Source organism: Vidua chalybeata, chromosome 29, assembly GCF_026979565.1.
Source record: "Vidua chalybeata isolate OUT-0048 chromosome 29, bVidCha1 merged haplotype, whole genome shotgun sequence".
Lineage (NCBI taxonomy): Eukaryota > Metazoa > Chordata > Aves > Passeriformes > Viduidae > Vidua > Vidua chalybeata.
This window is the reverse complement of record NC_071558.1, coordinates 830,126-855,577: the sequence shown is the minus strand read 5'-3', so window position 1 is coordinate 855,577 and position 25,452 is coordinate 830,126. Positions and strand designations below refer to the sequence as shown.

The 25,452-nt window shown below is 52.7% G+C and overlaps 1 protein-coding gene across 1 annotated transcript in view; it reads left to right on the top strand.

Moving 5' to 3' along the window:
- COPA (COPI coat complex subunit alpha) overlaps positions 1-25,452 on the top strand; it is a 35,306-nt gene that overhangs the window by 5,302 nt on the left and 4,552 nt on the right. The window contains exons 3-27 of the mRNA XM_053966802.1: positions 730-803; positions 1,448-1,528; positions 2,660-2,736; positions 4,356-4,465; positions 5,572-5,681; positions 7,060-7,159; positions 8,581-8,716; positions 8,808-8,890; positions 9,870-10,020; positions 11,019-11,085; positions 12,391-12,466; positions 14,669-14,751; positions 15,696-15,835; positions 16,297-16,382; positions 17,964-18,102; positions 19,394-19,556; positions 20,389-20,535; positions 21,758-21,947; positions 22,023-22,118; positions 23,120-23,208; positions 23,628-23,751; positions 24,601-24,690; positions 24,764-24,873; positions 24,989-25,066; positions 25,234-25,302. Of these exons, the coding sequence (XP_053822777.1) occupies positions 730-803; positions 1,448-1,528; positions 2,660-2,736; positions 4,356-4,465; positions 5,572-5,681; positions 7,060-7,159; positions 8,581-8,716; positions 8,808-8,890; positions 9,870-10,020; positions 11,019-11,085; positions 12,391-12,466; positions 14,669-14,751; positions 15,696-15,835; positions 16,297-16,382; positions 17,964-18,102; positions 19,394-19,556; positions 20,389-20,535; positions 21,758-21,947; positions 22,023-22,118; positions 23,120-23,208; positions 23,628-23,751; positions 24,601-24,690; positions 24,764-24,873; positions 24,989-25,066; positions 25,234-25,302 (2,669 nt within the window). The remainder of the gene's footprint in view (positions 1-729; positions 804-1,447; positions 1,529-2,659; positions 2,737-4,355; positions 4,466-5,571; positions 5,682-7,059; positions 7,160-8,580; positions 8,717-8,807; positions 8,891-9,869; positions 10,021-11,018; positions 11,086-12,390; positions 12,467-14,668; positions 14,752-15,695; positions 15,836-16,296; positions 16,383-17,963; positions 18,103-19,393; positions 19,557-20,388; positions 20,536-21,757; positions 21,948-22,022; positions 22,119-23,119; positions 23,209-23,627; positions 23,752-24,600; positions 24,691-24,763; positions 24,874-24,988; positions 25,067-25,233; positions 25,303-25,452) is intronic.

Here is a 25,452-nt window from a genome sequence, read left to right as displayed (position 1 = left end):
CCCAGGGGAGATGGGGAATGGAGGCCCCAGGGGAGATGGGGAATGGAACCCCCAGGGAAAAATGGGAATGGAAGCCCCAGGGAAAATTGGGGAATGGAAGCCCCAGGGAAAATTGGGGAATGGAGGCCCCAGGGGAGATGGGGAATGGAAGCCCCAGGGAAAAATGGGAATGGAAGCCCCAGGGAAAATGGGGTGAAAATGGAACCCTCAGGGAAACCAGGGTATGGAAGCCCCAGGGAAGAGGGGAATGGGGAAATGGGAACCCCCAGGGAAGATGGGAGTGGAAGCCCCAGGGGAGAGGGGGTGGAAATGGAAGCCCCAGGGAAACCAGGAAATGGAAGCCCCAGGGAAGAGGGGGGAAGGGCAGCCCCAGGGGAGAGGGGTGGGAATGGAAGCCCCAGGGGAGAGGGGTGGGAAGGGCAGCCCCAGGGAAGAGGGGATGGAAGGGCAGCCCCAGGGGAGAGGGGTGGGAAGGGCAGCCCCAGGGAAGAGGGGATGGAAGCCCCAGGGAAGAGGGGATGGAAGCCCCAGGGGAGAGGGGATGGAAGCCCCAGGGGAGAGGGGATGGAAGCCCCAGGGAAGAGGGGATGGAAGCCCCAGGGGAGAGGGGATGGAAGGGCAGCCCCAGGGGAGAAGGGTGGAAAGGCAGCCCCAGGGAAGAGGGGGGAAGGACAGGCCGGGCTTTGGGCTCCGGGGCTCTCCGGGAGCCCTGAGCCCGTCCTGCCGCAGGGCCCGTGCGAGGCATCGACTTCCACAAGCAGCAGCCGCTCTTCGTCTCCGGGGGCGACGACTACAAAATCAAGGTGCCAGCTCCCTTCCGCCCTTTTGCCCTTTCCTTTTTTCCTTTTTCCCCTTTTCTTTTTCCCTTTTTCCCCTTTCCTTTTTCCCCTTTTTCCCTTTTTCCCTTTTTCCCTTTTTTCCCTTTTTTCCCTTTTTTTCCTTTTTGTCCTTTTCTTCCCCTTTCCCCCTTTTTTCTCTTTTTTCCCCATTTTCCCCCCGCTTTTCCCCATTTTTTTTCCATTTTCTTCCCTTTTTCTTTTATTTTTTCCTTTTCTTCTTTTTCTCCTATTTTTCCTTTTTTTCTCCCTTTTTTCCTCATTTTGTTTCTTTCTTTTCCTTTTTGCTCCCTTTTTCCCCCCCTTTCCCCCCCTTTTCCCCCCTTATCCCCCTTTTTTTTCCCTTTTTTCCCCTTTTTCCCCTTTTTTTCCTTTTTTCCCGTTTTCCCCAATTCCCCCCTTTTTTTCCCCAAAAAATCAGAGCCTGGGAAGGGCTGGCGTGAGGAAATTCGGGTTTAAAAATCAGATTAAAATGGGAAAAATGAGGGAAAATGTGTGAATAAACGGGAAAAATCCTGGGAAAAAAAGTGGGAATTTGGTTCTGCTGCTGAGCTGGGGCTGTCCTGGCTGGGAATTCCGGGAATTTTTCCGGGATTTTCCGGGAATTGCAGGTGTGGAATTACAAACTGCGCCGCTGCCTCTTCACCCTGCTGGGCCACCTGGATTACATCCGCACCACCTTCTTCCACCATGTGAGCGGAATTCTGGGAATTCCGGGAATTCGGGATTATCCTGGGCATTCTGGGGTGTCCTGGGAATGGTGGGAATCTGGGATTTTCCTGGGAATTCTGGGTTTTCCTGGGAATTCTGGGATTTCTGGGGATCCCGGGGCTTTCTGGGACTTCTGGGGCTTTCCTGGCAATTCTGGGAATTCCGTGGTTTTCTGGGAATTCTGTGGTTTTCTGGGTTTTCCTGGGAATTCTGGGATTTCTGGGGATCCTGGGGCTTTACTGGGGGTTCTGGGAATTCTGGATTTTCCTGGGAATTCTGGATTTTCCTGGGAATTCTGGGGATCCCGGGGCTTTCCTGGGGATTCTGGGAATTCGGAATTTTCCTGGGAATTCTGGGGCTTTCTTGGAATTCTGGATTTTCCTGGGAATTCTGTGAATTCTGTGTTTTTTTGGGTTTTCCTGGAAATTTTGGGGCTTTCCTGGGAATTCTGGGAATTCCGTGGTTTTCTAGGTTTTCCTGGAAATTCTGGGTTTTCCCTGGAATTCTGGGGCTTTCTGGGGATCCCAGGGCTTTCTTGGGAATTCTGGGGTTTTCCTGGGAATTCAAGGATATCCTGGAAATTCTGGGATTTCTGGGAATTCTGGGATTTCTGGCAATCTGGCAATCTCCAGTGGGAATCTGCTCTCCCAGGGATTCAGGGGTTATCCCAGGAGTTCAGGGGTTTTCCTGGGAATTCTGGGGTGTCCAGGGAATTCTGGGATTTCTGGCAATCTCCAGTGGGAATCTGCTCTTGCAGGGGTTATCCCAGGAGTTCAGGGGTTTTCCTGGGAATTCTGGGGTTCTGGGAATTCTGGGGATTCCAGGGTTTTCCTGGGAATTCTGGATTTTGCTGGGAATTTGGGTTTTCTTGGGAATTCTGGGGTGTCCAGGGAATTCTGGGGTTTCTGGGAATTTGGGGTTATCCTGGGAATCTGGGATCTGTGGGAATCTGCTCTCCCAGGAATTCTGGGGTTCTCTTGGGAATTCTGGGTTTTGCTGGGAATTCAGGGCTTTCCCTGGGAATTCTGGGTTTCTGGGAATTCTGGGGATTCCAGCTTTTCCCGGGATGTGGGCTCTCGGGCCCTGCCCTCAGCCGGTCCCGTTGTTGCCAGGAGTATCCCTGGATCCTGAGCGCTTCCGACGACCAAACGATCCGCGTGTGGAACTGGCAGTCGCGCACCTGCGCCTGGTGGGGATCAGCCCGGGATCAACCTGGGATCAACCTGGAATGGGGATCAACCTGGGATCAATCTGGGATCAACCTGGGACGGGGATCAACCTGGGATCAACCTGGGATCAACCTGGGACTGGGATCATGGGATCAACCTGGGATCAACCTGGGATCAACCTGGGACTGGGATCAACCCAGGATCAACCTGGGATCAACCTGGGATCAACCTGGAATGGGGATCAACCTGGGATCAACCTGGAATGGGGATCAACCTGGGATCAATCTGGGATCAACCTGGAACGGGGATTCTGGGATCAACCTGGGACTGGGATCATGGGATCAACCTGGGGCTGGGATCAACCTGGAACGGGGATTCTGGGATGAACCCTTCCCTGGGATTAACCTGGAACTGGGATCAACCTGGAATTGGGATAAACCTTCCCTGGGATCCTGGGATAAACCTTGAATTGGGATAAAGCTTTTCTGGGATTCTGGGATTAACCTTTCCTTGGGATAAAACTTTTCTTGGGATAAAACTTTTCTTGGGATTCTGGGAGCAACCCTTCCCTGGGATTCTGGGATCAATCCTTTCCTGGGATTCTGGGATCAACCTTCCCAGGGATTCTGGGATAAACCTTTCCTGGGAATCCCGTGATAAACCTTTCCTGGGATTCTGGGATTCTGCGATCAACCTTTCCTTGGGATTTCTGGATAAACCTTGAATTGGGATCAACCTTCCCTGGGATCCTGGGATAAACTTTGAATTGGGATTCTGGGATAAACCTGCCCTGAGATCCTGGGATTCTGGGATAAACCTTTCCTTGGGATTCTGGGATCAACCCTTCCCTGGGATTCTGGGATTCCTGTGATTCTGGGATCAACCCTTCCCTGGGTTAAACCTTTCCTGGGATTCCATGGGACTTTGGGATAAATCCTTGCCTGAGATTCCTGAGATCCATGGGATCAACCTTCCCTGGGATTCCTGGGATTCTGCCCAGATTTCTGGCATTTCCATGGAATTCTGACCGGACTCCCATGGAATTCTGTGGGGATCTCCGGGATTCTGATGTAATTCCACCTGGATCCGGGGTTCTGACGGAATTCCACCCGGATCCCGGGATTTCTATGGAATTCTGCCTGTATTCCTGGGATTCTGACGGAAGTCCGCCTGTATTCCTGGGATTCTGTCAGAATTCCACCAGTATTCCAGGGATTTCCATGGAATTCCGCCGGGATCCCCAGGGTTCTGACGGAATTCCGCTGGGATTCCTGGGATTTCTATGGAATTCCTCCGGGATTCCCGGGATTTCTATGGAATTCCGCCGGGATTCACGGGATTTCTATGGAATTCCACTGGGTTCCCGGGGTTCTGACGGAATTCCGCCGGGATTCCGGGATTTCTATGCAATTCCTCCGGGGTTCTGACGGAATTGCGCCGGGATCCCAGGGTTCTGACGGAATTCCGCCGGGATTCCGGGATTTCTATGCAATTCCTCCGGGGTTCCCGGGATTTCTATGGAATTCCTCCGGGATTCCCGGGATTTCTATGGAATTCCGCCGGGATTCACGGGATTTCTATGGAATTCCACTGGGTTCCCGGGGTTCTGACGGAATTCCGCCGGGATCCCGGGTTGCAGCGTGCTGACGGGACACAACCACTACGTGATGTGCGCCCAGTTCCACCCCAGCGAGGACCTGGTGGTGTCGGCCAGCCTGGACCAGACCGTCAGGGTGTGGGACATCTCCGGTGAGATTCCTGGGAAAAACCGGGAAAAATGGGAATGGGAACGGGAAAAATGGGAATGGGGACGGGAGCGGGACAGCTCCGGTGAGATTCCTGGGAAAAAACGGGAAAAATGGGAATGGGAACGGGAAAAACGGGAATGGGGACGGGGGTGGGACATCTCTGGCGAGATTCCTGGGAAAAACCAGGAAAAACCTGGGAAAAAACGAGAATGGGAACGGGGGTGGGACATCTTCGGTGAGAACCGGGAAAAAACGGGAAAAACAGGAATGGGAACGGGGGTGTCACATCTCCAGTGAGAATCCTGGGAAAAACTGGGAAAAAACACGGGAAAAATGGGAATGGGGGTGGGACAGCTCTGGTGAGAACAAACTGGGAAAAACCAGGAAAAAACAGGAAAAACTTGGAAAAACTGGAAATGGGAAGGGGGGTGGGACAGCTCCGGTGAGAACAAAACGGGAAAAACTGGGAAAAAAATGGGAAAAACCGGAATGGGGATGGGGGTGGGACATCTCCGGTGAGAACCGGGAAAAACGGGAATGGGAACAGGGGTGGGGTATTTCTGGTGAGATTCCCGGGATAACCTGGGAAAACATAGAAAACCATGGAAAAAATGGGAATGGGAACGGGGATGGGACATCTCCAGTGAGAACAAAACGATAAAAATCGGGAAGAATGGGAACGGGGGTGGGACATATCTGGTGAGGGATCCCAAAAAATTCTGGGAATGAGCAGCTGGAAAAGGGAATGGAGAATCCTGAGGGAGCTGGGGGGTGATCCCAGAGAAAAGGGGGATCCAGGGGGGATTTGGGATCTGATCCCAGGGGGGATTTGGGATCTGCCAGGGGGAATTTGGGATCTGATCCCAGGGAATGGGACAGGACAGGAGGGAACGGCCTCGAGCTGTGCCAGGGCTGGAAATTTGGGATGATTTTTCCATGAAAAAAGGGTTGGGAAGCAGCGGGAGGGGCTTAGGGAGGGTTGGATCCCCATCCCTGGAGAGAATTCCCGGAGATGGAAAAATCGGGGGGAAAAACCCTTGGAACTGCTGGATCCGGGTGCTGATTCCGGGTGTTTTTCCGGGTTTTTCCCGGCTTCCCGCTCTCCAGGGCTCCGGAAGAAGAACCTGTCCCCCGGCGCCGTGGAGTCGGACGTGCGCGGCATCACCGGCGTGGATCTGTTCGGCACCACCGACGCCGTGGTCAAACACGTGCTGGAGGTGCCCGGCGTTCCCGGAATCCCGGGGAATCCATGGGGATCCGTGGGGAATCTGTGGGAATCTATGGAAATCCGTAGGAATCCATGGGAATCCGTGGGGATCCATGGAATCTGTGGGGAATTAATGGAAATCTGTGGGGATCCGTGAAATCCACGGGGAATGGCAGGAAACCGATGGGGAATTAATGGGGAATCCATGGAAATCCATGGGAAATGTGAGGGAAATCCATGGAGAATCCATGAAAATCCATGGGAAATGTGAGGGAAATCCATGGGGAATAAATGGGGAATCCGTGGGAATCTGTAGGGATCCATGGGGAACCTGTGGGGAATCCATGGGAAATGGTAGAAAATCCATGGAATCCATGGGAATCCGTGGAAATCCATGGGAAATGGCAGGAAATCCATGGAAATCCATGGGGAATTCATGGAGAATCCATAGGGAACCGTGGGAAATGGCAGGAAATCCATGGAAATCCATGTGGAATCCATGGGAAATCCATGGGAATCCATGGGGAATCCATGGGAATCTGTGGGGAACCCTGGGAAATCCATGGGGAATCCATGGGGTTCCCTGGGAAATGGCAGGAAATCCATGGAAATAAATAGGAAATCCATGGGAATCTGTGGGGAATCCTTGGGGATCCCTGGGGAATGGCAGGAAATCCATGGGAAATGGCAGGAAATCCATGGGGAATCCATGGGGAATCCACGGGAATCCATGGAGAATTCATGGCGATTCGTGAGGAATCCATGGGGATCTGTGGGAAATGGCAGGAAATCCATGGAAATCCATGGAAATAAATGGGGAATCCATGGGGAATCCAAGGACATCTGTGGGGCATCTGTAGGGAATCCATAGGGATCCCTGGAAAATGGCAGGAAATTCATGGAAATCCATGGGGAATCTATGGGGAATCCATGAGGATCCCTGGGAAATGGCAGGAAATCTATGGAAATAAATAGGGAAAATAGGGAATCCAAGGAAATCCATGGGGAATGGCAGGAAATCCATGAAATGTGTGGGGAATACTTGGGAGATCCATGGGAATCTGTGGGAATCCATTGAAATCTGGGGAATCCACGGGAATCCGTGGAGAATTCGCGGGGAATCCGTGGGGAATCCATGGGAAATGGGAGGAAATCTGTGGGAAATCCATGGAAATCCACGGGGAATCTGTGGAAATCCATGGGAGATCCATGGGGAATCCATGGAAATCCCTTCATGCTTCCCTCCCTCTCCTGGGGGGGGGGGATTCCAGAAGGATTTTCCTGCTTTTCCCCCCATTCCCAGCCCTTTTTCCCCCCATTCCCAGCCCTTTTTCCCCGTGATTCCCACCCGTTTTTCCCGGGATTCCCGCTGATTCCCGCTTTTCCAGGGCCATGACCGGGGGGTGAACTGGGCAGCCTTCCACCCCTCCATGCCCCTGATCGTGTCCGGGGCCGACGACCGCCAGGTGAAGATCTGGAGGATGAACGGTGAGGGGAAATGGGAAAAATGGGGGAAAATGGGGAAAAACGGGGCGAAAATGGGAAAAAAGGGGGGAAAAAAAGGGGGAAAACGGGGAAAAATGGGGGGAAATGGGGAAAAAATCGGGGGAAAACAGGGAAAAAATGGGAAAAATGGGGGGAAAATGGGGAAGAAATGGGGAAAATGGAAAAATTAAAAAAAATGGGGAAAATGGGGGGAAATGGGGAAAAAATGGGAAAAAACGGAAAAATGGGAGGAAAATGGGGAAAACGGAAAAAAACAGGGAAAAAACGGGGAAAATGGGGAAAAATGGGAAAACAACAGGGGAAATGGGGAAAAATGGGAAAAAACAGGGGAAAATGGGAAAAAAGGGGGAAAATGGGAAAAATGGGGAAATAACAGGGAAAAATGGGAAAAAACGGGGGGAAAATGGGAAAAATGGGAAAAAAGGGGGGAAAAAGGGGTGAAAAATGGGGAAAAAACAGGGAGAAAATGGGAAAAAGGGGGAAAAATTCGGAAAAAATGGGGGAAAGTGGGAAAAAGGGGGAAAATGGGGAAAAGGCTCGGAAAAATGGGAAAATGGGAAAAATGGAAAAAACAGTAAAAAGGCTCGGGAAAAATGGGAAAAAATAGGAGAAAAACAGGGAAAAGGCTCAGGATTCTGGTTGGGACTGGGAAAAGGGGGAATCCCCCCCATTCCCGGTGTTTTCCTGCTTTTTCTCCCCAGATCTTGGGGAGTTTTTGCCCCCATTGCTCCCATTTTTCTGTTATTCCTCCCTTTTCCCTGGGATTTTCCCCACTCCTCCCTTCCCCCCTCATTCCATGATTTTTTTTCCCCATTTTCCTTGGATTTCCTCCCGGAATTCCAGAGTCCAAAGATAGGAAGTGGTCATTTCCTGGGCTGGTTTCTCCCTTTCTCCAGTGCTTTTTTTCCCCATTTCCCCTTTGTTTCTCCCCCTTCCCCTGGGGTCTCTCATTCCCCTGCTGTTTCTCCCCATTCCATGAATTTTCCTTCATTTCTCTGGGATTTTTTCCCATTTTCCCTGGATTTCCCCCCAGAATTCCGGAGTCCAAGGATGGGAGGTGGCCACGTGCTGGGCTGGTTTTTCTCATTCTTGGGTCCTTTTTTTCCCATTTCCCTTTTGTTTCTCCCCATTTCCCCTGGGGTCTCTCCTCATTCCATGAATTTTCCTTCATTTCTCTGGGATTTTTTCCCATTTTCCCTGGATTTCCCCCTGGAATTCCGGAGTCCAAGGATGGGAGGTGGCCACGTGTTGGGCTGGTTTCTCCCGTTCTCGGGTTCTTTTTTTTCCCATTTCCCCTTTGTCTCTCCCCATTTCCTCGTTGTCTCTCCCCACCCCCCTGCTGTTTCTCCCCATTCCATGACTTTTTCTCCCCGTTTTCCCTGGATTTCCCCCTGGAATTGCAGAGTCCAAGGCCTGGGAGGTGGACACGTGCCGGGGTCACTACAACAACGTTTCCTGCGCCGTTTTCCACCCGCGCCAGGAGCTGATCCTCAGCAACTCCGAGGACAAGAGCATCCGGGTGTGGGACATGTCCAAGCGGTCAGTGCCCCCCGGGGATGGGAGCGACCCTTGGGAATCTCGGCCATTCCCGAAATTCCCGGAATTCCCGGATTTTCCCTTCCTCCCCCAGGACCGGCGTCCAAACGTTCCGGCGCGACCACGACCGGTTCTGGGTGCTGGCGGCGCATCCCAACCTCAACCTCTTCGCTGCCGGTGAGTCCCAGAATTCCGGGTGGGAATCCCCAAATTCCGGCTGGGAATCCCCAAATTCCACCTGGGAGTTCCCAAATTCCGGCTGAGGATCCCCAAATTCCGGCTGGGAATCCTGAAAATCCACCTGGGAGTCCCCAAATTCCGGCTGAGGATCCCCAAATTTTGGCTGGGAATCCCCAAATTTTGGCTGTTAATAGCAAAATTCTATCTGGCAGTCCCGAAATTCCGTCCGGGAATCCCGAAATTCCGGCTGGGAATTCAGGAATTCCAGCTGAGAATCCCCAAATTCCAGCTGGGAGTCACAAAATTCTGGCTGTAATTCCGGGTGTTTTTCCCTGGAATTCCGGCTGTTTTTTCCTGGAATTCCGGCTGGAATTCTTGCTGTTATTCCCGGTGTTTTCCCCTGGAATTCCGGCTGTAATTCCCGGCGTTCCCGCAGGGCACAACGGGGGCATGCTGGTGTTCAATTCCCATTTCTCTCCCCCATTCCCATCCCAAATTCCCGGTGTTTTCCCCTGGAATTCCGGCTGTAATTCCCGGCGTTCCCGCAGGGCACGACAGGGGCATGCTGGTGTTCAATTCCCATTTCTCTCCCCCATTCCCATCCCAAATTCCCGGTGTTTTTCCTTGGAATTCCGGCTGGAATTCCTGCTGTTATTCCGGGTGTTTTCCCCTGGAATTCCGGCTGTAATTCCCGGCGTTCCCGCAGGGCACGACGGGGGCATGCTGGTGTTCAATTCCCATTTCTCTCTCCCATTCCCATCCCAAATTCCCGGTGTTTTCCCCTGGAATTCCGGCTGTAATTCCCAGCGTTCCCGCAGGGCACAACGGGGGCATGCTGGTGTTCAATTCCCATTTCTCTCCCCCATTCCCATCCCAAATTCCCGGTGTTTTTCCTTGGAATTCCGGCTGGAATTCCTGCTGTTATTCCGGGTGTTTTCCCCTGGAATTCCGGCTGTAATTCCCGGCGTTCCCCCAGGGCACGACGGGGGCATGCTGGTGTTCAAGCTGGAGCGGGAGCGGCCGGCGCTGGCCGTGCACGGGAATTCCCTGTTCTACGTCAAGGATCGCTTCCTGCGGCAGCTCGACTTCGGCAGCTCCCGCGACGTGGCCGTGATGCAGCTCCGCAGGCACGGCGCGCCCGGAGCCCCGAAATGCACCCCAAAATCCGTCCCAGAAATCCCCAAAATCCACCCCCCAAAATCCTCCCCAAATTCTCCCCAAAATCCATCCCCAAAATCCTCCCCAAATTCTCCCCAAAATCCATCCCCAGAATCCTCCCCAAATTCTCCCCAAAATCCGTCCCAGAAATTCCCAAAATCCACCACCCCAAATTCTCCACAAAATCCATCCCCAAAATCGCCAAAATCCTCCCCAAATTCTCCCCAAAATCCAGCCAAGAAATTCCCAAAATCTTCCCCAAATTCTCCCCAAAATCCGTCCCAGAAATCCCCAAAATCCACCCCCACAAAATCCACCCCAAAATCTGTCCCGAAATCCTCCCCAAATCCACCCCGGAATCCTCCCCAAAATCCACCCCGAAATCTGTCCCAGAAATCCCCAAAATCCCCGACATCCACCCCAAAATCCTTCCCAAAATCCACACCGAAATCTGTCCCGGAAATCCCCAAAATCCACCCCAAAATCCATCCCCAAATTTGCAAAATCCGCCCCAAAATCCTCACCAAAATCCACCCCAACATCCATCCCAAAATCCACCCTGGAATCCACCCCAAAATCTACCCCAAAACCATCCTGAACATCCCCAAAATCCACCCCAAAATTCATCCTCAAATCCCTAAAATACACCCCAAAACCTGTCCCGAATATCCCCAAAATCCATCACGAAAATCTCCAGAATCCGTCCCGAAAGTCCTCCAAATCCATCCCAAAAATCCCCAAAATTCACCCCAAAACCCATCCTGAAATCCACCCCAAAACGCATCCTGAAAATCCCCAAAATCCATCCTGAAATCCATCCTGAAAATCCCTAAAATCCTTCCCAAAAAATCATCCTGGGGTTCCCAAAACCCATCCCAAAAAAAAACCCCAAAAACCCAAAAAATCCCCTAAAAAAACCCCAAAAAACCCAAAAAACCCACAAAATTCCCATTTTTTCCCTCTGCAGCGGCTCCAAGTTCCCGGTGTTCAGCATGAGCTACAACCCGGCCGAGAACGCCGTGCTGCTCTGCACCGTGAGTCCCAAAATCCCAGAGATTTTCGGGAAAAATCCCCCAAATCCCCGAGTCTGGGGGAAAACCCCTCCAGTTCCACTTCATTCCTTGGAAAAATGCCTCAAATTCCGCACTTTTGGGCAGACAATCCTTAAAATTACTGGGTTTTTTTGGGGGGGAAATGCCTCAAATTCCTCATTTTTGGGCAAAAAATCCTTAGAATTCCTGTTTATTTTGGGAGAAATGCCTCAAATTCCTCATTTTTTGGCAGAAAATCCCTGAAATTCCCGTTTTTTTGGGGATGCTCTGCACCACGGGTCCCAAAATCCTGGAGATTTTTGGGAAAAATCCCCCAAATCCCTGAGTCTGTGGGAAAACCCCTCCAGTTCCACTTCATTCCTTGGAAAAATGCCTCCAATTCCTTATTTTTGGGAAGAAAATCCTCGAAATTCCTGGTTTTTGGGGGGGAAAATTCCTCAAATCCCACATTTTTGAGCAGAAAATCCCTGAAATTCCTGGGGTTTTTTTTGGGAAAATGCCTCCAATTCCTCATTTTTGGGAAGAAAATCCTTAAAATTCATGTTTTTTTGGGGGGGAAATGCCTCAAATTTCTCATTTTTGGGCAGAAAATCCCTGAAATTCCTGGGTTTTTGGGGATGCTCTGCACCGTGACTCCCAAAATCCTGGAGATTTTTGGGGAAAATCCCCCAAATTCTCGAATCTGGAGGGAAACCCCTCCAGTTCCACATTGGTTTAGGAAAAATCCCTCAAATTCCACATTTTTTGGGGGTTGAAATGCCTCAAATTCCTGGTTTTTTTTGGGGGGGGAAAGTCCCTCAAATTCCGTATTTGTTTGGGAAAAAAACTCTCAAATCCCACATTTTCTCTGAAGGGGAAAAATCCCTGAAATCCCTGAGGTTTTTTTGGGGGGGAAAAATCCCAATCCTTCAGATTCCCCTTTTTTGGGGTGGGGGGGAAACTCTTAAATCCCACATTTTTTTTTAATGGGACAATCCCTTAAATTCAGTGGGTTTTGGGGAAAATCTGTCAAATTCCTTAATTTTTGGGGGAAAAATACTTGAAATACCTGGCTTTTTAGGGAAAAATCCCTGATTTTTGTGGGAAAAAAAATCCCTGATTTTCTGGGGAAGAATCCCTGAAATCCCTGATTTTTTGGGGAAAGAAATCTCTCAAATCCCTAATTTTTTGGGGGGAAAATCCCTGATTTTTGGAGGGAAAAATCCCTGATTTTTGGGGAAAAAAAACCCTAAAATCCCTGATTTTTTTGGGGAAGAATCCCTAAAATTCCCCGTTTTTATCCCGCAGCGAGCCAGCAACCTGGAGAACAGCACCTACGACCTCTACACCATTCCCAAGGATGCAGATTCCCAAAATCCCGACGGTGGGTGTGACCTGAGCTCCCAAAAATCCCAGGAATTCCCATCCCCACCCTCCCCCCTTTGCTTTCCCTTCATTTATCCCTAAAAATCCCCTTTTTTCCCCCCTCAAATCCTCTTTTCCCCTGGATTTTTGGCAGCTTCCCCTTGAAAAATTCCAACTTTTCCATCCCCCCCCCCCATCCATATTTTATCAGGAATTCTCTTTTCCCTTCCCAAATTTTCCTCCCAGCTGGAGATTTTCTGGCTGTGTCCGGAGCTGATGGATCTCAGGCGGATTTTTGGGATGTTTTATCCAAAAAAAACAAAAAAAACCCTTTAAAAATTGACAATTGCAGGAATGATTTTGTTTTCCTTTCCTGGCAAACTCCACATTATTTTTTTTTTTTGAGTTTGGAATTTACGATTCCGAGGAATTTACGATTCCAAGCCGTGATTTAACGGGATAAAAACTCCCAAATTATGGTTTTTCTGTCCTGCTTTTAAATCCCAGCTGCTCCCCCTGCCAGGGGAAAATGATGGATTTGGGGATTTTCCAGGGATTTATGGATTCCAGAGGCCTTGGAGCAGGGAATATTTCCCTGCTGGGGTGGATTTGGAGGGAAAGAACAGGGGAAAAAAATCATTTTTTCAGGAAGTTTTTCCAGCTGGGATATTGGGAAGATCAATCAAATCCCTGGGTTTGATGGAGGAGCAGCTGGGTCCCAAAAAAAATGAGGGAAAAGGGAAAATTCCACTGCCAGAGGAGAGAGGAAGGCCCGGCCTCAGGAAGGGTTTGGGGGGCAGAACCCTCAAATCCATGATTTTTTGGGGAAAAATCCCTCAAATCCATTATTTTTTTTGGGAAATATCCCTGAATTTTTGGGAAAAATCCCTTAAATCCATGATTTTTGGGGGAAAAAAATCCTTCAAATCCATGATTTTTGGGGAAAAAATCCCTCAAGTCCATGATTTTTTTTTGGGAAAGATCCCTGAATTTTTGGGAAAAATCCCTCAAATCCATTATTTTTTGGGGAAAAATCCCTCAAATCTATGATTTTTGGGGGAAAAAAAGTCCCTCAAATCCATGATTTTTTTGGGAAGGATCCCTGAATTTTTGGGAAAAATCCCTCAGATCCCACAGTTTTTGGGTAATCAATGCCATCCCAGTCCCATTCTTTAAATCTCATCCCATCAATCCCATAAACTCCATCAATCCCATCAGTCCCGTTCCTTAAATCTCATCCCACCAATTTCATTCTAGTCCCATCCCATAAATCCCAATCCCATCCTATAAATTCCATTTTTTCAATCTCATCCCATCAATCCCATAAATCCTATCCCAATCCCATCAATCCCATAAATCCTATCCCAATGCCATAAATCCCATTCTTTAAATCTCATCCCATCAATCCCATCCCATAAATCCCAGTCTATAATTCCCATCCCATTAATTGGAATCCTGTTCTATAAATCCCATCCTATCCCATCCTATAATTCCTGTCCCATCAATGCCATCCCATAAATGCCACGCTGAGGGATGGATTCCCGGGCTGATCCCAGGTTAATCCCGGGCTGATCCCAGGTTAATCCCAGCTTGATCCTGGGCTGATCCCAGGTTAATCCCAGGTTGATCCCAGGTTAATCCCAGCTTGATCCTGGGCTGATCCCAGGTTAATCCCGGGTTGATCCCGGGTTAATCCCGGCTTGATCCTGGGCTGATCCCAGGTTAATCCCGGGTTGATCCCGGGTTAATCCCGGCTTGATCCTGGGCTGATCCCAGGTTAATCCCGGCTTAATCCCGGGTTGATCCCAGGTTAATCCCAGCTTAATCCCGGGCTGATCCCAGGTTAATCCCAGCTTGATCCCGGGCTGATCCCAGGTTAATCCCAGCTTAATCCCGGGCTGATCCCAGGTTAATCCCAGCTTGATCCCGGGCTGATCCCAGGTTAATCCCAGGTTAATCCCAGTTTGATCCTGGGCTGATCCCAGGTTAATCCTGGGCTGATCCCAGGTTAATCCCAGCTTGATCCTGGGCTGATCCCAGGTTAATCCCAGGTTAATCCCAGCTTGATCCTGGGCTGATCCCAGGTTAATCCCGGGCTGATCCCAGGTTAATCCCGGGCTGATCCCAGGCTGATCCCGGGTTAATCCCAGGTTAATCCCAGCTTGATCCCGGGCTGATCCCAGGTTCATCCCGGGCTGATCCTGTTTTTTTGGGATCGCAGCTCCGGAGGGGAAGCGCTCCTCGGGGCTCACGGCCGTGTGGGTGGCGCGGAACCGATTCGCCGTCCTGGACAGGATGCACTCGGTGAGATCCCAGGAAAAACTGGGAAAAAATGGGAAAAATCGGGAAAAAATGGGAAAAACTGGGGAAAACTGGGAAAAAAATGGGAAAAACTGGGAAAAAACGGGGGGGGGGGAATGGGAAAAACTGGGAAAAAATGGGGGGAAAAAATGGGAAAAAATGGAAAAATCAGGGGAAAAACTAGGAAAAAAAAGGGAAATCGGGATAACAGGGATGGGATCCAGGGAGGCCTGATCCCAAAAGAAGGGCTGGGACTGGGATAAGGGGCATTGGGATCCAGAGGAACCTGATCCCAAAAAAAAAAGGTTGGGAAAACGAACGGGGCTGGAGCAGCTGGAAAAGGGAATGGAGAGTCCTGAGGGAGCTGGGAGGGTGATCCCAGAGAAAAGGGGGACCCAGGGGGGTTTGGGATTTGATCCCAGGGGGATTTGGGATCTGATCCCAGGGGGAATTTGGGATCTGCCAGGGGGCATTTGGGATCTGCCAGGGGGGATTTGGGATCTGATCCCAGGGGGAATTTGGGATCTGCCAGGGGGAATTTGGGATCTGATCCCGGGGAATAGGGCAGGACAGGAGGGAACGGCCTCAAGCTGTGCCAGGGCTGGAAATTTGGGATGATTTTTCCATGAAAAAAGGGTTGGGAAGCAGCAGGAGGGGCTCAGGGAGGGTTGGATCCCCATCCCTGGAGGGGTCCGAGGGATTCCTGGGATTTGGGTTGGGTTTGATGTTCCTGGAGGGCTTTCCCAACCTCCAAAATCCCGGGATTCTGGGAAAAACCCAATTCCCAACCCAGCTCTTTGTGCTCCCTCAAAAAAAGAGGGAAAATCCTGGAAAAACCCAACTCTGCTTGAGCCCAAAGGGCACAAAAACCTCCCCACGTTCCCTAAAACCCCCAAAATCTGGGAATTCCCCCCAAAATCTGGGAATTCTCTTCTTGGGGGGGGCAGATCCTGATCAAGAACCTGAAGAACGAGATCACCAAGAAGGTTCCGGTTCCCAACTGCGACGAGATTTTCTACGCGGGCACCGGGAACCTGCTCCTCAGGGACTCCGACTCCATCACCCTCTTCGACGTCCAGCAGAAAAGGTGGGAACTTTCTGGGAATTTTCTGGGAATTTTCCGGGAATTCCGCACCTAAAGCCTGCTTGTTCTGCACCAAATCTCTGGGTTTTCGCCCTAAATCGTGGGTTTTTCATCCTAAATACCTTTTTTTTTTCACTGTAAATCCTGCTTTTTTTACCCCCTAAATCCTGTTTTTTTTTCAACTTAAATCCCTTTTTTAATCCTAAATCCTGCTTTTCCCACCCCAAATCCTGCTTGTTCCTGTGGAAAGCTGGGAAAGGCTGGGGAAGGGATCCACTGGGGGTTTTGGGATTCACTGGGATTTTTGGGATTCACTGGGGTTTTTTGGGATCTGCTGGGGGTTTTGGGATTTGCTGGGGGGTTTTGGGATTTGCTGGGGGGGGGTTGGGATTTGCTGGGGGTTTTGGGGATGCCAGGGCTGGATTTTGGGCCATTCCCTGATCCCGGATCCGGGATTTTTCCAGGACTTTGGCCTCGGTGAAGATCTCCAAGGTGAAGTACGTGATCTGGTCGGCCGACATGTCCCACGTGGCCCTGCTGGCCAAGCACGGTGAGCTCCGGGGGAGAATTCCCATCCCCGTTCCCATCCCCGTCCCAATCCCCCTTCTCATTCCAATTCCTGTCATTCCCATCATTCCTGCCGTTCCCGTCATTCCCATCATTCCTGCTGTTCCCGTTATTCCCATCATTCCTGCCGTTCCCGTTATTTCCATCATTCCTGCCGTTCCCGTTATTCCCATCATTCCTGCCGTTCCCGTTATTCCCGTCATTCCTGCCATCCTGTAATTCCCATTATTCTTGTAATTCCCTCGTTCCCATCATTCCTGTTATTCCCATAATTCCCTCATTCCCGCCATTCCCATTATCCCCTCGTTCCTGTCATTCCCATAATTCCCGTTATTCCCGCCATTCCCTCATTCCTGTTATTCTCCCATTCTTGCCATTCCCGTAATTCCCATTATGCCTGTCATTCCCTCATTCCCTCCATTCCCATCATTCCCATTATTCCCATAATCCCCTGGTTCCCACCGTTCCCTTGTTCCCATGATCCCCTCATTCCCCTCATTCCCACCATTCCCGTTATCCCCTCAATCCCCCGTTTCCCGCAGTTCCCGTTATCCCCTCAATCCCCCGTTTCCCACCATTCCCGTTATCCCCTCAATCTCCTCGTTCCCGCCATTCCCGTTATCCCCTCAATCCCCTCGTTCCCGCCATTCCCGTTATCCCCTCAATCCCCCGTTTCCCGCCGTTCCCGTTATCCCCTCAATCCCCCATTTCCCGCCGTTCCCGTTATCCCCTCAATCTGCCATTTCCCGCCGTTCCCGTTATCCCCTCAATCTCCTCGTTCCCGCCGTTCCCGTTATCCCCTCAATCTCCTCGTTCCCGCCATTCCCGTTATCCCCTCAATCCCCTCGTTCCCGCCATTCCCGTTATCCCCTCAATCCCCTCGTTCCCGCCGTTCCCGTTATCCCCTCAATCCCCCATTTCCCGCCGTTCCCGTTATCCCCTCAATCTGCCATTTCCCGCCGTTCCCGTTATCCCCTCAATCTCCTCGTTCCCGCCGTTCCCGTTATCCCCTCAATCTCCTCGTTCCCGCCATTCCCGTTATCCCCTCAATCCCCCGTTTCCCGCAGTTCCCGTTATCCCCTCAATCCCCTCGTTCCCGCCGTTCCCGTTATCCCCTCAATCCCCCATTTCCCGCCGTTCCCGTTATCCCCTCAATCCCCCATTTCCCGCCGTTCCCGTTATCCCCTCAATCCCCCATTTCCCGCCGTTCCCGTTATCCCCTCAATCCCCCATTTCCCGCCGTTCCCGTTATCCCCTCAATCCCCCATTTCCCGCCGTTCCCGTTATCCCCTCAATCTGCCATTTCCCGCCATTCCCGTTATCCCCTCAATCCCCTCGTTCCCGCCGTTCCCGTTATCCCCTCAATCCCCTGTTTCCCGCCATTCCCGTTATCCCCTCAATCCCCTCGTTCCCGCCATTCCCGTTATCCCCTCAATCTCCTCGTTCCTGCCGTTCCCGTTACCCCCTCAATCCCCTCGTTCCCGGCGTTCCCGTTATCCCCTCAATCCCCCGTTTCCCGCCGTTCCCGTTATCCCCTCAATCCACCGTTTCCCGCCGTTCCCAGCCATCCTGATCTGTAACCGGAAGCTGGAGTCGCTGTGCCAGATCCATGAGAACATCCGGGTGAAGAGCGGCGCCTGGGACGAGAGCGGCGTCTTCATCTACACCACCAGCAACCACATCAAATACGCCGTCACCTCGGGGTCAGCCGCGCCGGCGCCGCGCGGCACAGCCGGGAGTTCCCTGGCATGGCTGGGAATTCTCTCTGGGATGGCCGGGAGTTCCCTGGCATGGCTGGGAATTCTCTCTGGGATGGCCGGGAGTTCCCTGGCATGGCTGGGAATTCTCTCTGGGATGGCCGGGAGTTCCCTGGCATGGCTGGGAATTCTCTCTGGGATGGCCGGGAGTTCCCTGGCATGGCTGGGAATTCTCTCTGGGATGGCCGGGAGTTCCCTGGCATGGCTGGGAATTCTCTCTGGGATGGCCGGGAGTTCCCTGGCATGGCTGGGAATTCTCTCTGGGATGGCCGGGAGTTCCCTGGGATGGCTGGGAATTCTCTCTGGGATGGCCGGGAGTTCCCTGGCATGGCTGGGAATTCTCTTTGAGATGGCCAGGAGTTCCCTGGGATGGCTGGGAATTCTTACCAGTATGGTCAAGAATTCCTTGGGGTGGCCAGGAGTTCCCTGGGATGGCCGGGAATTCCCTGGGATGGTCAGGAGTTCCCTGGGATGGTCAAAAATTCCTTGGGATGGCCAAGAGTTCCCTGGGATGGCCAGGAGTTAACCCTGGAATGGCCAGGAGTTCCCTGGAATGATCAGGAGTTCTGTGGGATGGCCTGGAATTCTCACTGGGAGCGTCCCCCTGGATTTCCCCCTGGGATGGCCGGGAATTCTCACCAGGAACATGCCCCCAGAATGCCCTGGGATGGCCAGGAATTCTCACCGGCATGGCCAGGAATTTTCACCGGGATGGCTGGGAATTTTCACCGGGATGGCTGGGAATTTTCACCGGGATGGCTGGGAATTCTCACTGGGATGGCCGGGAATTCTCACCGGAATGGCTGGGAATTCTCACCGGGATGGCGGGGAATTCTCACCGGAATGGCTGGGAATTCTCACCGGAATGGCTGGGAATTCTCACTGGGATGGCCAGGAATTCTCACCGGAATGGCTGGGAATTTTCACCGGAATGGCTGGGAATTCTCACTGGGATGGCCGGGAATTCTCACCGGAATGGCTGGGAATTCTCACCGGAATGGCTGGGAATTCTCACTGGGATGGCCAGGAATTCTCACCGGAATGGCTGGGAATTCTCTCTGGGATGGCAGGGAATTCTCACCGGAATGGCTGGGAATTCTCACTGGGATGGCCGGGATTTCTCACTGGGAGCATCCCCCTGGAATTCCCTGGCATGGCTGTGAATTCTCACCGGGATGGCTGGGAATTCTCACCGGGATGGCCAGGAATTCTCACCGGGAGCGTCCCCCCGGCGCAGGGATCACGGGATCATCCGCACGCTGGACCTGCCAATCTACGTGACACGCGTGAAGGGCAACAACGTCTACTGCCTGGACCGGGAGTGCCGGCCCCGCGTGCTCACCATCGACCCCACCGAGTTCCGCTTCAAACTCGCCCTCATCAACAGGAAGTACGACGAGGTCAGCAAATAAATCCGGGAATGGGGAAAATGGGGTTGGGAATGGGGGAAAATGGGATTGGGAATGAGGGAGAAATGGGGTTGGGAGTGGTGGAAGAACACGGGTGAGCCCTGCGTGCTCAGCATCGACCCCACCGAGTTCTGCTTCAAACTCACCCTCATCTACGGGAAGTACGATGAGGTCAGCAAATAAATCCAGGAATGGGGAAAATGGGGTTGGGAATGGGGGAAAAGTGGGATTGGGAATGAGGGAGAAATGGGGTTGGGAGTGGTGGAAGAACACGGGTGAGCCCTGCGTGCTCAGCATCGACCCCACCGAGTTCTGCTTCAAACTCGCCCTCATCTACGGGAAGTACGATGAGGTCAGGAGATCAGGAATGGGGGAAAATAGAAAAGCCTTTCCCAAGGATTTTGGATTTGGGAATAGGGGCTGGCAAAGCTTTTCCCGAGGATAGAAAAAGCCTTTCCTGAGGCTTTTTGGGAAGAGCCTTTCCCAAGGGATTTTGAGAAGAGCCTTTCCCAAGGAATTTTGAGAAGAGCCTTTCCCAAGGGATTTTGAGAAGAGCCTTTCCCAAGGGATTTTGAGAAGAGCCTTTCTCGAGGGAGTTTGGGAAGAGCCTTTCCCAGGGATGGAATATTCTTTCCCGAGGGATTTTGGGAATCTCCATTCCTGAGGGATTTTGAGAAGAGCCTTTCCCAAGGGTGGAAGAGCCTTTCCCGAGGGATTTTGGAAAAGAGCCTTTCCTAAGGGATTTTGGGAAGAGCCTTTCCCGAGGGATTTTGGGAATCTCCTTTCCCGAGGGATTTTGGGAATCTCCTCTCCCGCCCCGCAGGTGCTGCACATGGTGCGGAACGCCAAGCTGGTGGGGCAGTCGATCATCGCGTACCTGCAGCGGAAGGGGTACCCCGAGGTGGCCCTGCACTTCGTCAAGGACGAGAAAACGCGCTTCAGCCTGGCCCTGGAGTGCGGCAACATCGAGGTGACCTCGGCTTCCGGGATATTCTGAATGTTTCGGGAATGTTTTTGGGAAAAACGCGCTTCAGCCCGGCCCCGGAGCGCGGCGGCACCGAAGTGACGCAACCACAGGGCTGCCTCGGGAGATTCCGGAGGATTTTGGGACGTTTTGGGACACTCTGGGATGTTTTGGGACATTTTTGGTGGTTTTGAGATGGTTGGGGCATTCTGGGAAGTTTGGTTTTGGACGTTTTGGGATGATCTGGGTCATTTTGGGACATTCCCTGGCACAGATTACCCTGGAAGCTGCCAAGGCCCTGGATGACAAGGGCTGCCGGGGGAGGTGGCTCTGCCACAATCCCTGCTCCCATTCCTTATTCCCAATGCCTCTGACCCCATTCCCGATCCCTCTGACCCCATTCCCAATCCCTCTAACCCCATTCCCAGTCCCTCTAACCCCCGAATTCCCCGGGAACAGATCGCCCTGGAGGCAGCCAAGGCTCTGGAGGAAAAGGGCTGCTGGGAGAAGCTGGGCGAGGTGGCTCTGCCACAATTCCTGCTGCCATTCCCCTTTTCTAACCCCATTCCCAATCCCTCTAACCCCATTCCCAATCCCTCTGACCCCATTCCCAGTCCCTCTAACCCCATTCCCCATCCCTCTGACGCTATTCCCAGTCCCTCTAACCGCATTCCCAATCCCTCTGACCCCATTCCCGATCCCTCTAACCCCAAAATCTGTTCCCCGGGAACAGATCGCCCTGGAGGCAGCCAAGGCGCTGGACAACAAGGGCTGCTGGGAGAAGCTGGGCGAGGTGGCTCTGCCACAATTCCTGCTCCCATTCCCCTTTTCTAACCCCATTCCCGATCCCTCTGACCCCATTCCCGATCCCTCTAACCCCGGAATTCCCCGGGAACAGATTGCCCTGGAGGCAGCCAAGGCTCTGGACGACAAGGGCTGCTGGGAGAAGCTGGGCGAGGTGGCTCTGCCACAATTCCTGCTGCCATTCCCCTTTTCTAACCCCATTCCCAATCCCTCTGACCCCATTCCTGATCCCTCTGACCCCATTCCCGATCCCTCTAACCCTGGAATTCCCTGGGAACAGATTGCCCTGGAGGCAGCCAAGGCTCTGGACGACAAGGGCTGCTGGGAGAAGCTGGGCGAGGTGGCTCTGCCACAATTCCTGCTGCCATTCCCCTTTTCTAACCCCATTCCCAATCCCTCTAACCCTGGAATTCCCCGGGAACAGATTGCCCTGGAGGCAGCCAAGGCTCTGGATGACAAGGGCTGCTGGGAGAAGCTGGGCGAGGTGGCTCTGCTGCAGGGCAACCACCAGGTGGTGGAGATGTGCTACCAGCGCACCAAGAACTTCGACCGCCTCTCCTTCCTCTACCTCATCACCGGCAACCTGGAGAAGCTCCGCAAGATGATGAAGATCGGTGAGTGAGTGCCGGCGCTCCCGGCGGGAGCGAGGGGCCGGGAGCAGGCGGCTGATTCCCGGATTTCCCTTCCAGCGGAGATCCGGAAGGACATGAGCGGGCACTACCAGAACGCGCTCTACCTGGGGGACGTGGCCGAGAGGGTGCGGATCCTGCGGAACTGTGGCCAGAGTGAGTCCTTCCCGAAGGGATCGCGGGAATCCCGGGCACAGGGAGTCATTCCCAAAGGGGCTGTGGGAATCCCGGGCACAGGGAGTCATTCCCAAAGGGGCTGTGGGAATCCTGGGCACGGGGAGTCATTCCCGAAAGGATCGCGGGAATTCCGGACACGGGGAGTCATTCCCGAAAGGATCGCGGGAATTCCGGGCATGGGGAGTCATTCCCGAAAGGATTCCAGGCATGGAGAGTCCTTCCCAAAGGGATTGTGGGCACGGGGAGTAATTCCCAAAGGGAATTCTAGGCACAAGGAGTCCTTCCCAACGGGAATTCTGTTCTGGGAGCTCAGGAAAGGCTCTTGGATCCCCAAGCACCTCCATTTTTGCAGTGGTTATTCCTGTAATTCCAATGGCTATTCCCAGTGTTTCCCATTATTCCAGTGGCCATTCCCAGTATTTCTCATTATTCCAATGGCTATTCCCATTATTCCCATGGTTATTCCCAGTGTTTCCCATTATTCCAATGGCCATTCCCAGTGTTTCCCATCATTCCCGTGGCCATTCCCACTGTTTCCCATTATTCCAATGGCCATTCCCAGTGTTTCCCATTATTCCAGTGGCTATTCCCAGTATTTCCCATTACTTCTGTGTGGCCATTCCCAATATTTCCCATTACTTCTGTGTGGCCATTCCCAGTATTTCCCATTATTTCCATTGCCATTCCCAGTGTTTCCCATTATTTCCATTGCCATTCCCAGTGTTTCCCATCATTCCCATGGCCATTCCCACTGTTTCCCATTATTCCAATGGCCATTCCCATCATTCCCATTATTCCAGTGGCTATTCCCAGTATTGCCCATTACTTCTGTGTGGCCATTCCCAGTATTTCCCATTATTCCAGTGGCTATTCCCAGTATTGCCCATTACTTCTGTGTGGCCATTCCCAGTATTTCCCATTATTTCCATGGCCATTCCCAGTGTTTCCCATCATTCCTGTGGCCATTCCCGTTTTTCCAGAATCCCTGGCGTTCCTGACAGCCGCCACGCACGGGCTGGATGAGGAGGCCGAGAGCCTGCGGGAATCCTTCGATCCCGAGAAGGAGACGGTGGGAACGCTGGGAAAACTGGAATTTGGGAAGGAGGGAAGGGATGGGGGCTCCTGAGAAACTCTGGGAATTTGGGAAGGGAACAGTGGGGTCCAGTGAGGAAAGCACCTGGAATTTGGGAAGGAGGGAATGGTGGGGATGGAGAAAACCCTGGAAAACTCCTGGAATTTGGGTTCCAGTGGGGAGAACTCCTGGAAAACTCATGGAATTCAGGAAGGAGGGGATGGGGGGGGGGTCCTGGAAAGCTCCTGGAATTTGGGGAGGAGGGAGGGGATGGGGCTCCTGGAAAACTCCAGGAATTTGGGAAGGAGGGAGGGATGGGGCTCCTGGAAAACTCCGGGAACTTGGGGAGGAGGTGACAAGGGGAAGCAGCTCCTTTCCGGGATCCCGAGGAACGGGGTTTTCCCGCTGTGTCCCAGATCCCGGCCGTGGATCCCGAGGCGCGGCTGCTGCAGCCGCCGGCCCCGGTGCTGCCCCTGGACACCAACTGGCCCCTCTTGACCGTGTCCAAAGGCTTCTTCGAGGGCTCCATCGCTGGGAAAGGTCGGCATTCCCGGGATTTGGGATGAGCGCCAGTCGAGAGAAACCCGTGGAATGTTCTGGGAATGGGGGAGAAGGGCTAGAAAACTGGGGAAGGAGGTGAGGTGTGAGGCACCGGGAATGGGATCAGGAGTGGGATTGAGCCCTGGGAATGGGATCAGGACTGGGATTGAGCCCTGGGAATGGGATCAGGACTAGAATTGAGCCCTGGGAATGGGATCAGGAGTGGGATTGAGCCCTGGGAATGGGATCAGGAGTGGGATTGAGCCCTGGGAATGGGATCAGGAGTGGGATTGACTTGGGAATGGGAACAGGACTGGGATTGAGCCCTGGGAATGGGATCAGGAGTGGGATTGACTTGGGAATGGGAACAGGACTGGGATTGAGCCCTGGGAAGGGCCAGGGCCGTGTCCGGGTGTGGGAAGTCACGGAATGAGCAGCTGGAAAAGGGAATGGAGAATCCTGAGGGAGCTGGGGGGGCTCAGCCTGGAGAAAAGGGGGATCCAGGGGGAATTGGGATCTGCTGGGTGGGATTTGGGATCTGATCCCAGAGAACAGGGACAGAATGAGAGGGAATGGCCTCGAGCTGTGCAAGGGCTGGAAATTTGGGATGATTTTTCCATGGAAAAAGGGTTGGGAAGCAGTGGAAGGGGCTTAGGGAGGGTTGGATCCCCATCCCTGGAGGGGTCCGAGGGATTCCTGGAATTCTGGGGATGAACCCCATGACCCTGGAACTCTCCCCCACCCTCAAAATCCCAAAATTCCACCCCGAGATGCGACAGCACAGCAGCAGGGTGGGGTTTTCCCCTCATGGAACTCTTTCCCGAGGGTCTTTCCCTGGTTTTTTTTTAGGGAAAGGGGGAGCCCTGGCTGCTGACATCGACATGGATGCTGTGGGCACCGAGGGCTGGGGCGAGGACGCTGAGCTGCAGCTGGATGAAGGTGGGAAAATCCCAGAATTTCCCTTGGGAAAAGTCTGTTTTGGGATCCTGTTGACATTCCCTGCTCCCTGCAGATGGATTCGTGGATGCCGGGGAAGGATTCGGAGAGGAAGGAACGGGAAAAGGGCAGGAGGAAGGAGGAGGATGGGAAGTGGAAGAAGATTTGGATCTTCCCCCCGAGCTGGTAGGAGAAACTTGGGGCACCCCAGCCCTGATTCCTCGGGAATTCGGGAAGCAGGGAATGTTCTGTGGGACGGTCCAGCTCGGATTTCAGCTGGAATTCTGGGATTTTCCCTCAGGATATCCCCGCTGGCCCCGCGGGAACGGCCGAGGATGGATTCTTCGTTCCCCCCACCAAAGGCACCAGCCCAGCCCAGGTAAAATCCTGGATTTCCTTGGAAAACCGGGAATTCCCTCCTTTTCCCCTTCTTTTTTGTTTTTTTTTTTTTTTTTTCGGATTTACAAGCCCAACGTGGGAATTCCATTGTGGGAACTCTGCCCATCCCAATCCCACCTGGATTCCCTTCCCTTCCCTCTTTCTCAGGTGTGGTGCAACAATTCCCAGCTCCCCGTGGATCACATCCTGGCAGGATCCTTCGAGACAGCCATGAGGGTGAGTTTTCCCTGGAATTTTTTATGGAAAAACGCCTCCTTTCCGCCTCACTTCGCCTGCTCCACCCCGAATCCTCACTTGGCATCCATCTGGGAATATCCCATGCCCATTTTCCTGTGGCTGTGACCCAGAGCGAGGCCTTGGCGCTGC